This window comes from Salmo salar, chromosome ssa06, assembly GCF_905237065.1.
Source record: "Salmo salar chromosome ssa06, Ssal_v3.1, whole genome shotgun sequence".
Lineage (NCBI taxonomy): Eukaryota > Metazoa > Chordata > Actinopteri > Salmoniformes > Salmonidae > Salmo > Salmo salar.
The window spans coordinates 90,114,094-90,126,969 of record NC_059447.1 but is presented as its reverse complement, the minus strand read 5'-3'; the positions used below and the strand labels follow the sequence as shown (position 1 = coordinate 90,126,969).

General features: G+C 41.8%; 1 protein-coding gene across 7 annotated transcripts in view; it reads left to right on the top strand.

Annotated features, from left to right (window-relative positions):
- Nucleotides 1-12,876, top strand: part of LOC106608296 (feline leukemia virus subgroup C receptor-related protein 2) — a 63,697-nt gene that overhangs the window by 34,606 nt on the left and 16,215 nt on the right. For all 7 annotated transcript variants that reach the window (XR_006770373.1, XR_001329426.2, XM_014206163.2 and 4 more), the window contains exons 6-7: nucleotides 6,545-6,655; nucleotides 10,501-10,606. Coding sequence is in view for 5 of the 7 variants with exons in the window: in XM_014206163.2 (XP_014061638.1) it covers nucleotides 6,545-6,655; nucleotides 10,501-10,606 (217 nt within the window). In the remaining 2 variants the exon portion in view is untranslated. The remainder of the gene's footprint in view (nucleotides 1-6,544; nucleotides 6,656-10,500; nucleotides 10,607-12,876) is intronic.

Genomic DNA, 12,876 nt, shown 5'->3' with positions numbered 1-12,876 from the left:
ATGTTGGTTTGTATTGTTAGGCTGGCTCCTTGACTGTAGGATGTTGGTTTGTATTGTTAGGCTGGCTCCTTGACTGTAGGATGTTGGTTTGTATTGTTAGGCTGGCTCCTTGACTATGTAGGATGTTGGTTTGTATTGTTAGGCTGGCTCCTTGACTGTGTAGGATGTTGGTTTGTATTGTTAGGCTGGCTCCTTGACTGTAGGATGTTGGTTTGTATTGTTAGGCTGGCTCCTTGACTGTAGGATGTTGGTTTGTATTGTTAGGCTGGCTCCTTGACTATGTAGGATGTTGGTTTGTATTGTTAGGCTGGCTCCTTGACTATGTAGGATGTTGGTTTGTATTGTTAGGCTGGCTCCTTGACTATGTAGGATGTTGGTTTGTATTGTTAGGCTGGCTCCTTGACTGTGTAGGATGTTGGTTTGTATTGTTAGGCTGGCTCCTTGACTGTGTAGGATGTTGGTTTGTATTGTTAGGCTGGCTCCTTGACTGTGTAGGATGTTGGTTTGTATTGTTAGGCTGGCTCCTTGACTGTGTAGGATGTTGGTTTGTATTGTTAGGCTGGCTCCTTGACTGTGTAGGATGTTGGTTTGTATTGTTAGGCTGGCTCCTTGACTGTAGGATGTTGGTTTGTATTGTTAGGCTGGCTCCTTGACTGTAGGATGTTGGTTTGTATTGTTAGGCTGGCTCCTTGACTGTGTAGGATGTTGGTTTGTATTGTTAGGCTGGCTCCTTGACTGTGTAGGATGTTGGTTTGTATTGTTAGGCTGGCTCCTTGACTGTGTAGGATGTTGGTTTGTATTGTTAGGCTGGCTCCTTGACTGTGTAGGATGTTGGTTTGTATTCTTCTTGGCTGGCTCCTTGACTGTGTAGGATGTTGGTTTGTATTCTTCTTGGCTGGCTCCTTGACTGTGTAGGATGTTGGTTTGTATTCTTCTTGGCTGGCTCCTTGACTGTGTAGGATGTTGGTTTGTATTCTTCTTGGCTGGCTCCTTGACTGTGTAGGATGTTGGTTTGTATTCTTCTTGGCTGGCTCCTTGACTGTGTAGGATGTTGGTTTGTATTCTTCTTGGCTGGCTCCTTGACTGTGTAGGATGTTGGTTTGTATTGTTTGGCTGGCTCCTTGACTGTGTAGGATGTTGGTTTGTATTGTTAGGCTGGCTCCTTGACTGTAGGATGTTGGTTTGTATTGTTAGGCTGGCTCCTTGACTGTAGGATGTTGGTTTGTATTCTTCTTGGCTGGCTCCTTGACTGTAGGATGTTGGTTTGTATTGTTAGGCTGGCTCCTTGACTGTGTAGGATGTTGGTTTGTATTGTTAGGCTGGCTCCTTGACTGTAGGATGTTGGTTTGTATTCTTCTTGGCTGGCTCCTTGACTGTAGGATGTTGGTTTGTATTGTTAGGCTGGCTCCTTGACTGTAGGATGTTGGTTTGTATTGTTAGGCTGGCTCCTTGACTGTAGGATGTTGGTTTGTATTGTTAGGCTGGCTCCTTGACTGTAGGATGTTGGTTTGTATTCTTCTTGGCTGGCTCCTTGACTGTGTAGGATGTTGGTTTGTATTGTTAGGCTGGCTCCTTGACTGTGTAGGATGTTGGTTTGTATTCTTCTTGGCTGGCTCCTTGACTGTAGGATGTTGGTTTGTATTGTTAGGCTGGCTCCTTGACTGTGTAGGATGTTGGTTTGTATTCTTCTTGGCTGGCTCCTTGACTGTAGGATGTTGGTTTGTATTGTTAGGCTGGCTCCTTGACTGTAGGATGTTGGTTTGTATTCTTCTTGGCTGGCTCCTTGACTGAGTAGGATGTTGGTTTGTATTCTTCTTGGCTGGCTCCTTGACTGTGTAGGATGTTGATTTGTATTCTTCTTGGCTGGCTCCTTGACTGTGTAGGATGTTGGTTTGTATTCTTCTTGGCTGGCTCCTTGACTGTGTAGGATGTTGGTTTGTATTCTTCTTGGCTGGCTCCTTGACTGTGTAGGATGTTGGTTTGTATTGTTAGGCTGGCTCCTTGACTGTGTAGGATGTTGGTTTGTATTCTTCTTGGCTGGCTCCTTGACTGTGTAGGATGTTGGTTTGTATTGTTAGGCTGGCTCCTTGACTGTGTAGGATGTTGGTTTGTATTCTTCTTGGCTGGCTCCTTGACTGTAGGATGTTGGTTTGTATTCTTCTTGGCTGGCTCCTTGACTGTGTAGGATGTTGGTTTGTATTGTTAGGCTGGCTCCTTGACTGTAGGATGTTGGTTTGTATTCTTCTTGGCTGGCTCCTTGACTGTGTAGGATGTTGGTTTGTATTCTTCTTGGCTGGCTCCTTGACTGTGTAGGATGTTGGTTTGTATTGTTAGGCTGGCTCCTTGACTGTAGGATGTTGGTTTGTATTCTTCTTGGCTGGCTCCTTGACTGTGTAGGATGTTGGTTTGTATTCTTCTTGGCTGGCTCCTTGACTGTGTAGGATGTTGGTTTGTATTCTTCTTGGCTGGCTCCTTGACTGTGTAGGATGTTGGTTTGTATTCTTCTTGGCTGGCTCCTTGACTGTGTAGGATGTTGGTTTGTATTGTTAGGCTGGCTCCTTGACTGTGTAGGATGTTGGTTTGTATTCTTCTTGGCTGGCTCCTTGACTGTGTAGGATGTTGGTTTGTATTGTTAGGCTGGCTCCTTGACTGTGTAGGATGTTGGTTTGTATTCTTCTTGGCTGGCTCCTTGACTGTGTAGGATGTTGGTTTGTATTGTTAGGCTGGCTCCTTGACTGTGTAGGATGTTGGTTTGTATTCTTCTTGGCTGGCTCCTTGACTGTAGGATGTTGGTTTGTATTCTTCTTGGCTGGCTCCTTGACTGTGTAGGATGTTGGTTTGTATTGTTAGGCTGGCTCCTTGACTGTAGGATGTTGGTTTGTATTCTTCTTGGCTGGCTCCTTGACTGTGTAGGATGTTGGTTTGTATTGTTAGGCTGGCTCCTTGACTGTGTAGGATGTTGGTTTGTATTCTTCTTGGCTGGCTCCTTGACTGTGTAGGATGTTGGTTTGTATTGTTAGGCTGGCTCCTTGACTGTGTAGGATGTTGGTTTGTATTCTTCTTGGCTGGCTCCTTGACTGTAGGATGTTGGTTTGTATTCTTCTTGGCTGGCTCCTTGACTGTGTAGGATGTTGGTTTGTATTGTTAGGCTGGCTCCTTGACTGTGTAGGATGTTGGTTTGTATTCTTCTTGGCTGGCTCCTTGACTGTGTAGGATGTTGGTTTGTATTGTTAGGCTGGCTCCTTGACTGTGTAGGATGTTGGTTTGTATTCTTCTTGGCTGGCTCCTTGACTGTAGGATGTTGGTTTGTATTCTTCTTGGCTGGCTCCTTGACTGTGTAGGATGTTGGTTTGTATTGTTAGGCTGGCTCCTTGACTGTGTAGGATGTTGGTTTGTATTCTTCTTGGCTGGCTCCTTGACTGTGTAGGATGTTGGTTTGTATTGTTTAGGCTGGCTCCTTGACTGTGTAGGATGTTGGTTTGTATTCTTCTTGGCTGGCTCCTTGACTGTAGGATGTTGGTTTGTATTCTTCTTGGCTGGCTCCTTGACTGTGTAGGATGTTGGTTTGTATTGTTAGGCTGGCTCCTTGACTGTAGGATGTTGGTTTGTATTCTTCTTGGCTGGCTCCTTGACTGTGTAGGATGTTGGTTTGTATTCTTCTTGGCTGGCTCCTTGACTGTGTAGGATGTTGGTTTGTATTCTTCTTGGCTGGCTCCTTGACTGTAGGATGTTGGTTTGTATTCTTCTTGGCTGGCTCCTTGACTGTGTAGGATGTTGGTTTGTATTGTTAGGCTGGCTCCTTGACTGTAGGATGTTGGTTTGTATTCTTCTTGGCTGGCTCCTTGACTGTGTAGGATGTTGGTTTGTATTCTTCTTGGCTGGCTCCTTGACTGTGTAGGATGTTGGTTTGTATTCTTCTTGGCTGGCTCCTTGACTGTGTAGGATGTTGGTTTGTATTCTTCTTGGCTGGCTCCTTGACTGTGTAGGATGTTGGTTTGTATTCTTCTTGGCTGGCTCCTTGACTGTAGGATGTTGGTTTGTAATCTTCTTGGCTGGCTCCTTGACTGTGTAGGATGTTGGTTTGTATTGTTAGGCTGGCTCCTTGACTGTAGGATGTTGGTTTGTATTCTTCTTGGCTGGCTCCTTGACTGTGTAGGATGTTGGTTTGTATTCTTCTTGGCTGGCGTAGTTTCATGTTTTTTTTTCATGCTTGTTTGTTGTTTCATGTTGCTGTCTGTCCCTCTGTTTCCTGCTGTGGCTGTGTGCTTGGGACAGGACAGGGCCCAGCTCTGTTTGTCCAGGTGCAGCCTGTTTATCTCTCCTAAACCCCTGACCCCTAACCTCTGATCCCATGGGGTCACTGGCCATGAGTTCAGAGAGAACCCCCTCAGGGGTCCAAGGTCTTTTTATTTTTTACTTTAGTTTATTTAGTAAAAATGTTACTTAAACTTGTTTTGTTAAGGGCTTGTAAGTAAGCATTTCTCTGTAATTTGTCACCTGTTGCATGTGACAAATAAAATGAGATTAGATTTGTCGTCCAGTCCCTTGCTCCTCCTGTGAATCCATTCCTCACATGGTCGCTAGGTCAGGAAGAATGTTTATCATGTAACACGTGTTGTCACTGTACATGTTAGGACGTGACGTGTACTATTCAAAGCTCCTCAAGCTGGTCATTCTCATTATAACCAGCAATAGTTACAAGTCTTTGCCCATTCCTAAACAGGGATGCATGAGAACCTTTGCTGCCAGTATAGTGATGATATAAGTGAAGTAGTAGACTCCACACTGGTGCTGTAAAGATACCTGCAGAAGAGGAAGAACTGTGAGAGATGAGTACATAGATAAAGACGTACGAGATCTGAGAACACAAGGTGTAGTAATAGTTCCTACTACAGTACAGATGTCTGTATCACCTGTATTCTGGCTGTAAGCGTTGCCGATGTTGAAGAGCTTTTCTGTAGACCGCAGAGATCTGTGTTGAGGGCTCCGTAGTTCCCGTTTAGCTCCGTGGCCGGCTGAGAATGCCACCTTGTTTTAGTTTGCCTAAGATGGATAGAGGGGGAGAAGGTTTTATATTTGATGTCCTCATCTGAACCTGGCCATCATGACGACAGATTCAGTTCATTAGGAAAATGTTACCTGCGTTCTCCTTTAGTTCCTCCACCTGTCTCTGTCTGGCCTCCAGTTGGGATGTTAAAGTTGGAGACATATGAATAGCAAGCTTTCAGACCCTAGTTTCAGAACAAATGCAAACCACATATACTGTAAGTAGGGTTGCAAAATGCCAGTAACCTTCCCCAAATTCAGTTGGATTTTTTCTCTCAGAAATCCTGGTCGGAGGAGTCCGGTTTTCCTGAATATTCCTTCATTATTCCCTATATCTTCCAACTGCAATATCAACTAATTTTGGGAGAGTTACCGCAATTTTGCAACCCTGACAATGTCGTCCAATGTTCTATGTGTAGGGTAGCCCGAAATATATTAATAAAATAAGTCTCATCAACATTGTTTACTTGACCTTGTTCCTGCCCTACTCCCACTTTATCCTCTCACTCCCACTTCATTAGTTGGCAGTCACTGTGTAAAGACGTACATGGGTGTGTTAGACAGCAAGTGTTCTGTCCACACCACCATGGGTGTATTAGACAGCACGTGTTCTGTCCACACCACCATGGGTGTGTTAGACAGCACGTGTTCTGTCCACACCACCATGGGTGTGTGTTAGACAGCACGTGTTCTGTCCACACCACCATGGGTGTGTGTTAGACAGCACGTGTTCTGTCCACACCACCATGGGTGTGTGTTAGACAGCACGTGTTCTGTCCACACCACCATGGGTGTGTATTCAGGGAAGTGAAACTCTCTCTGAACGTTGCAGATGCAAATGGAATGCATGGAGCTGACAGGATGTATTTTATTCAGTTATTCATCGCTACTCTGTAACTGACATGCCAGGATTATTACACCGCTGAACTGGTATTTAACCACAACTCTCATATGTGTTGATTTGGATCGATCTGTCTCTAGGATATGTCTGAGCAGCTAACCAATCGCTGCAGCTGTAAATAGCCCACCCAATCTACCTACCTCATCCCCATATTGTGTTTATTTACTTTTCTGCTCTTTTGCACACCAGTATTCCTACTTGCACATCATCCTCTGATCTTCTATCACTCCAGTGTTAATTTGCTAAATTGTAATTACTTTGCTACTATGGCCTATTTATTGCCTTACCTCCTCACGCCATTTGCACACACTGTATATAGACTTTCTTTTTTTTCTTCTCTATTGTGTTATTGACTGTACGCTTGTTTATTCCATGTGTAACTCTGTGTCGCACTGCTTTGCTTTATCTTGGCCAGGTTGCAGTTGTAAATGAACTTGTTCTCAACTAGCCTACCTGGTTAAATAAAGGTGAAATTAAAAAAATGTCAGTGTGGATTTGATTTGTTTCTAGGATATCAGTGTATTCTGTGAATTGTGTGTAATGTCTCTGTGTTTCCCAGACCATGACTGATTTGATTAATTGATTTGTGTCTTTCAGACAGACTACCCTGACGGTCTACCTCATGTCCTTCGTAGGGATGTTGGTCTACGCCTTCACCCTCAGTCTGGGTCATCTCTGGGTAGTCTTCCTCACCGCTGGAGCTCTGGGGTAAGACCTCTTTCTCTCTGTCGCTCTCGCACTCATTCTCGCTCGGTCTCGCCAGTATCAGATAGAATAAAATGTATTTTGTATTGAGCTAAATTTAACTTGACTGATAACTAAACCAAGCTGCCCCAATTTAAAACACCATAAAAAAATCTACTCTTTTTGGGTATCATTCTAACAAACACCCCTCATAAGTATACAGCCAATGGAATCTTTGCTAACGAGCTCAGTGACCATTGTCCCATTGCCTGTATTAGAGATGCTAAGCTACCTAAATCGTGTCCAATAATTATTACGAAGAGAAATTTCAGAACTTTCAATGAGCAACATTTCCTGTATGACCTGGGGTTGTATGATTGAGAGGGTGTGTCCTCTATCTTTGATTTGGATCAGGCCCTTACATGTTTTACCTTTCTGTTTAACTCTGTTGTAGATAAACATGCCCCATATAAAATATTACGGGTAAAAGACACACATAACCCATGGTTCATGCATGAATTGTCTGAAAGATTTAATGAAAGAAACTTAGCTTGGCCTAAGGCTAGATTAACTGATTCTACCTCTGACTGGCAGCGCTTCAGACATTTGAGAAATCGATGTCTTACTGTCTCTGACAGGATACAATGTGTGCTTTCTGATGGTGTGAAGTTACCTCGATATTACCAAAGGGGTCGATTTTGGGACCTGTCCTCTTTACTATGTATATAAATAATTTTGGTCTATCTGCAAAAACCTGTAACATTCATTTGTATGCAGATGACACAAAAGTATGCTATTGCCCCTATGACTGACTAGGCTATGCCATTTGTTGCTGCAATCAGATTTTGTCGCCTTGCAGAAAGTTCTTGTTGATACATTTTCTTTTTTTCTTACTTTATGTGTGAAAAACTAGGTATGCTTTCATTTTTTTGCTGAAATATTTGATGGCTTACACATTTATGCATTGATGTTTCTTTCATTGAGCAGGTTCCCACCTATACATATCTGGGATTTTGGATTGACAATAATTTGGTTTTAAAAAAATCAAAAATACGAATGAGCTAGTTAAGAAGCTGAGATTCTAAAATAGGCTTATTTTATAGAAACAGATCATGCTTCTCCCTAAACAGCAGGAGGCAGATTGTACAGTCAACTTTCCAGCCAGTTCTTGACTACGGTGACACCATTTACCAGAATGCAACAGCTTTTAACCCTTTGGATGCCGTCTACCATAGCTCCCTTCACTTTATCACAGGTGACCGTTTCAATACGCGTCACTGCATCCTGTATCAAAAGGTTGGCTGGTCCTCATTTAAACTCCCGTAGATCACTTCATTACTCACTCTGTTTTCAAAGCTCTACTATACAAGCTTCCTACCTACCTCACGTCGGTGTTAAAAAATAAATAAAAAATGAGACACCAAAACCGTTCACAGGGATGATTAATCCGATCTAGGTAAATCCAACTTCAGTTTTAGTGCACAAACTCCTTGACTCTCGGGTATATGTAGGGCAGTTTAGGACTTTAATGTTGAATGAGTTTTTAATGAGAATTGCAACTGTTTGGATTGAATGTAAATAATTGTATTTGTGGTGTTTGAAGCGGTAGTGTTGATTTTGTCATTTGTAGTTAAATTTTTTTAATTGATCATTTTGAATATGTATTGTTGTTCTCAGGGCAACATTGTAAGATAAAAAAGTAACTAGGCAAGTCAGTTAAGAACAAATTCTTATTTACCATGATGGCCTAGGAACAGTGCCTTGTTGAGGGGCAGAATGACAGATTTTTACCTTGTCAGCTCGGGGATTTGATCAAGCTGAAAGACATGGCCCAACGCTCTAACCACTAGGCTCCCTTGAGCCCCTGGTCTCAATGGGTTCACCTGAATAAATATATCTCTCAACCCGTCCCTTTCTCTCTCTCTGCCCCCCTCTCTCTTGCACGCTCTGTCTCTCTCTCTTAACACCTGAGATGCAACCCCTGTTCTCTAAATTATGCAGGAGAGGGGCAAGACTTGTCATTATGATATTTAGCTATGAATGTACAGAGAGTAGAAAGTATTCATTTATGAAGTCATAAGCTGTCTGTCAACCCAGGCTATTCTGATAATGATTGAGGTGTGCCCCAGTCATTTATGTCCTGTTCTATTGCATATTTGTGACGTGTCTCCTTTCTCCTTGTTGAATCTGTGTGACAGACACAACCACAGAATGAAATAGAACACAAGAGTGTACATAAGGATCCTAGCAACAGGACTGAAACATCTGCCATCTTGATCAGGAAAATATTAATTCTAGATACCAAAAAATAGGATCTCTGTGTATACATAAAGTACCAGTCAAAAGTTTATTTAAATTTTATTATTTTCTACATTGTAGAGTAGTAGTGAAGACATCAAAACTATGGAATCACGTAGTAACCGATAAAGTGTTAAACAAATCTAAATATATTTCAGATTCTTCGAAGTAGCCACCCTTTGCCTCTGACGGCTTTGCACACTCTTGGCATTCTCTCAACAAGCTTCATGAGGTCACCTGGAATGCATTTCAATTAACAGGTGTGTCTTGTCAAAGTTAATTTGTGGAATTTCTTTCCTTCTCAATGTGTTTGAGTCAATCAGTTGTGTTGTGACAAGGTAAGGGTGGTATACAGAAGATAGCCCTATTTGGTAAAAGACCAAGTCCATATTATGGCAAGAACGGCTCAAATAAGCAAAGAGAAATGACAGTCCATTACTTTAAGACAGGAAAGTCAGTCAATCTGGAAAATTTCAAGAACTTTGAAAGTTTCTTCAAGTGCAGTTGCAAAAACCATCAAGCGCTATGATACAACTAGCTATCATGAGGACCGCCACAGGAAAGGAAGACAGGAAAGGAAGACCCAGAGTTAACTGTACCTCAGATTGCAGCCCAAATAAATGCTTCAGAGTTCAAGTAACAGATACATAAACTGTTCAGAGGAGATTGCGTGAATCATGCCTTCATGGTCAAATTTCTGCAAAGAAACCACCACTAAAGAACACCAGTAAGAAGAGACTTGCTTGGGCCAAGAAACATGAGCAATGGACATTAGACCGGTGGAAAACTGTCCTTTTTGGTCTGGTGTACAAGTTTGAGATTTTTTCTTCTTCCAACTGACGTGTCTTAGTGAGATGCAGAGTAGGTGAACGGATGGTCTCTGCATGTGTGGTTCCCACCGTGAAGCATGGAGGAGGAGGTGTGGGGGTGCTTTGCTGGTGACACTGTCTGTGATTTATTTAGAACTCAAGGGACACTTGACCAGCATGGCTACCACAGCATTCTACAGTGATATGCCATCCCATCTGGTTTGCGCTTAGTAGGATGACCCAAAACACACCTCCAGGTTGGTAAGGGCTATTTGACCAAGAAGGAGAGTGATGGAGTGCTGCATCAGATGACCTGCCCTCCACAATCACCACCCTACCTCAACCCAATTGACATAGATGAGTTGGACCGCGAAGTGAAGGAAAAGCAGCCAAAAAGTGCTCAGCATATGTGGGAACTCCTTCAAGACTGCTGGGAAAGTATTCCAGGTGAAGCTGGTTGAGAGAATGCCAAGAGTGTTCAAAGCAAAGGGTGGCTACTTTGAAGAATCTCAAATATAAAATATATTTTGATTTGTTTAACACTTTTTTGGTTACTACATGATTCCATATGTGTTATTTCATAGTATTGATGTCTTCACTATTATTCTACAATGTAGAAAATAGTAAAAATCAAGAAACCCCTTGAATGAGTAGGTGTGTCCAAACTTTTGACTGGTACTGTATATGAAGCTGTAATAAGTGTTATAATATTTCCATCTGTCTATATAGCGCTTTATTATAATAGTGTGTGTGTGTGTGCAGGTTCTTCATGACAGGCTACCTGCCCCTGGGCTTTGAGTTTGGAGTGGAGCTGACCTATCCCGAGTGTGAAGGCACCTCTTCAGGCCTGCTCAACTGCTCTGCACAGGTGAACACACACACACACACACACACACACACACACACACACACACACACACACACACCAGCTGCTGCAGACAGTTGGCAGATCAAAGCGTTTGGTATCCATGGAAATACAGTGCATTTGGAAAGTATTCAGACCTTTTCCTTAATTTGTTACATTGGTCTTAATCTAAAATGAATGAAATAGCTTCTTTTTTTTCCACCAATCTACAAATACCCTATAATGACAAAACAAATGTTCATATATATATATATATGAACATTTAAAAACATAAAAACATTTGTATATTGAAAATTGAAATCACATTTACATATTCAGAGCCTTTACTCAGTACTTTGTTGAAGCACCTTTTGGCAGCGATTACAGCCTAGGGTATGGGGTTACAAGCATAGCAAAGGGTCTGAATACGAATGTGAATAAGGTATTTTTGTTTTATTTTTAATAAATTAGCAAACATTTTTAAAACCTGTTTTCACTTTGTCATAATGGGGTATTGTGTGTAGATTGACAAATATTTAATTCATTTTAGAAAAAGTCTTTAACAAAACAAAATGTGGGAAAAGGGAAGGGTTGTGAATACTTTCCGAATGCTGTGTGAGTAGATACACATATATCAAAAACATACTGTTGACAGGTAGGCTATGGTGTAATTGAATGTTTTGCTTTGTGTGGTAGGTTTTCTCGGTTTTGACACTTATGTAGGCGTCAAAACCAGAAATCAAATAACGCAATATATGTCATAACAGGTTTAAATGTATGTGTTATGACCAGTTATGAAAGCCTCACCAGCTAGCTGCCAGTCTTTTTTGCTTCACTGTCCGATCATAAAAAAACAGCTCACTAATGGTTATTTTTACCTTTCCACAAATGGTCTGTATGTGTTGCTTGATATGAGTAAGTTAACACAAATGTATCACAGAATAGGTCACGAATGGGTAGCTACTGCCAGTCATCTAGCTAGCTACATTTCAGTAATAGTTATCCTCCTAAACTAACTTGAAAATATTTGTCTGAAAATTAACTAGTCGCCAGTTATTGTTGCCTGCTAGCTACATTTTTATTCAGATAATAATTTATTAAAATAATTTTATTATTTGAATTTTTTTTTTTTTTACATTGGATAAAAGTAGACTCGGAGCTACAAAATGGTATATCATACACTTCAGTTGAGGAACATTGGGAAAGTCATTTTGCTTTGAAAGTTGATAAAATGGCCTTTGTTTTGGTACTACTATTTGAGAGCCCTTCTTTGTCTACACCCATTCAGCATCGTTCACACCCTCTTAAGCTTTAGCCCCACCCATCTCTTTAAGGGTTGATCTGAGCGTTCTGTACTAACTTGCTAGCTACTTCCAGACATCTCAGTGAGAGAGAACAGCTCACTGAACATGACTTGCCCTTCCAGAGCTGGTTAGGCTTTTTATGTTAACAGAGCATTGGTGACTGCAACTGTGCTGTCAGTTTGTAAATTCAGAGCATTTTGCGTTCAGTTTACTGACACCAGCCATATTCAACGGATGTTGCACGTTCGTAAATTCATCAGTTATTCTGCGCTTTTGTTAAGACATGTAACTAGCTAGCTAGGTAAACAATGAACCATAATCCCAACTCATGATGTTACTACCCTGCATGAATTTGCATGTTGCTAACCAACCAGGTTCAATGTTAGCTAGCTAACATTTAGGCTGTAACTAGTGACATTTAGACATACAGACCAGCTCAAATAGATAGAAGCGTGCTATATGGCAGACAAATCCAAACTCATCTCTCGGCATGTCCAGCCCACTCATTATCTTAGCCAATCATGGCTAGCGGGAAGGTTGCTGACTTTTTCCTCTGGCTAAACCAACTAGTCTCGTAATTTAACAATTTTATTTGTATTTACAGATGGCATACAAGTTTGTTGTTAAGGCACATGAAAGTTCACATGTTCGAGAAGGCTCTCCTGTGAAGTAGTGACCCGTGACATACGCTTAGTTTCCTGAAACGGGTCACATATTTGGCTGAAAACTAACAAATAGCCAGTTGTTGCCCATGGTGGAATCATATGTAACCCGCTGGCTCCTGAAGCCTATGTCCCCTTGAGCGCCCGAGTATAGCTAACATTAACTAGCTAGCATCGCACATGATCATTTCGCTAGCTAGCTGAGCTGTTTTATAAGAAGAAAAAAGAAAAAGCTCCTTGGCGACCAATATTATTGAGGCGCAGGAATGTCAGATCAATTTTGAGCTTTGGTGCAAGAACTGAAAGTGAATGCTGCCACTGGGAGGTG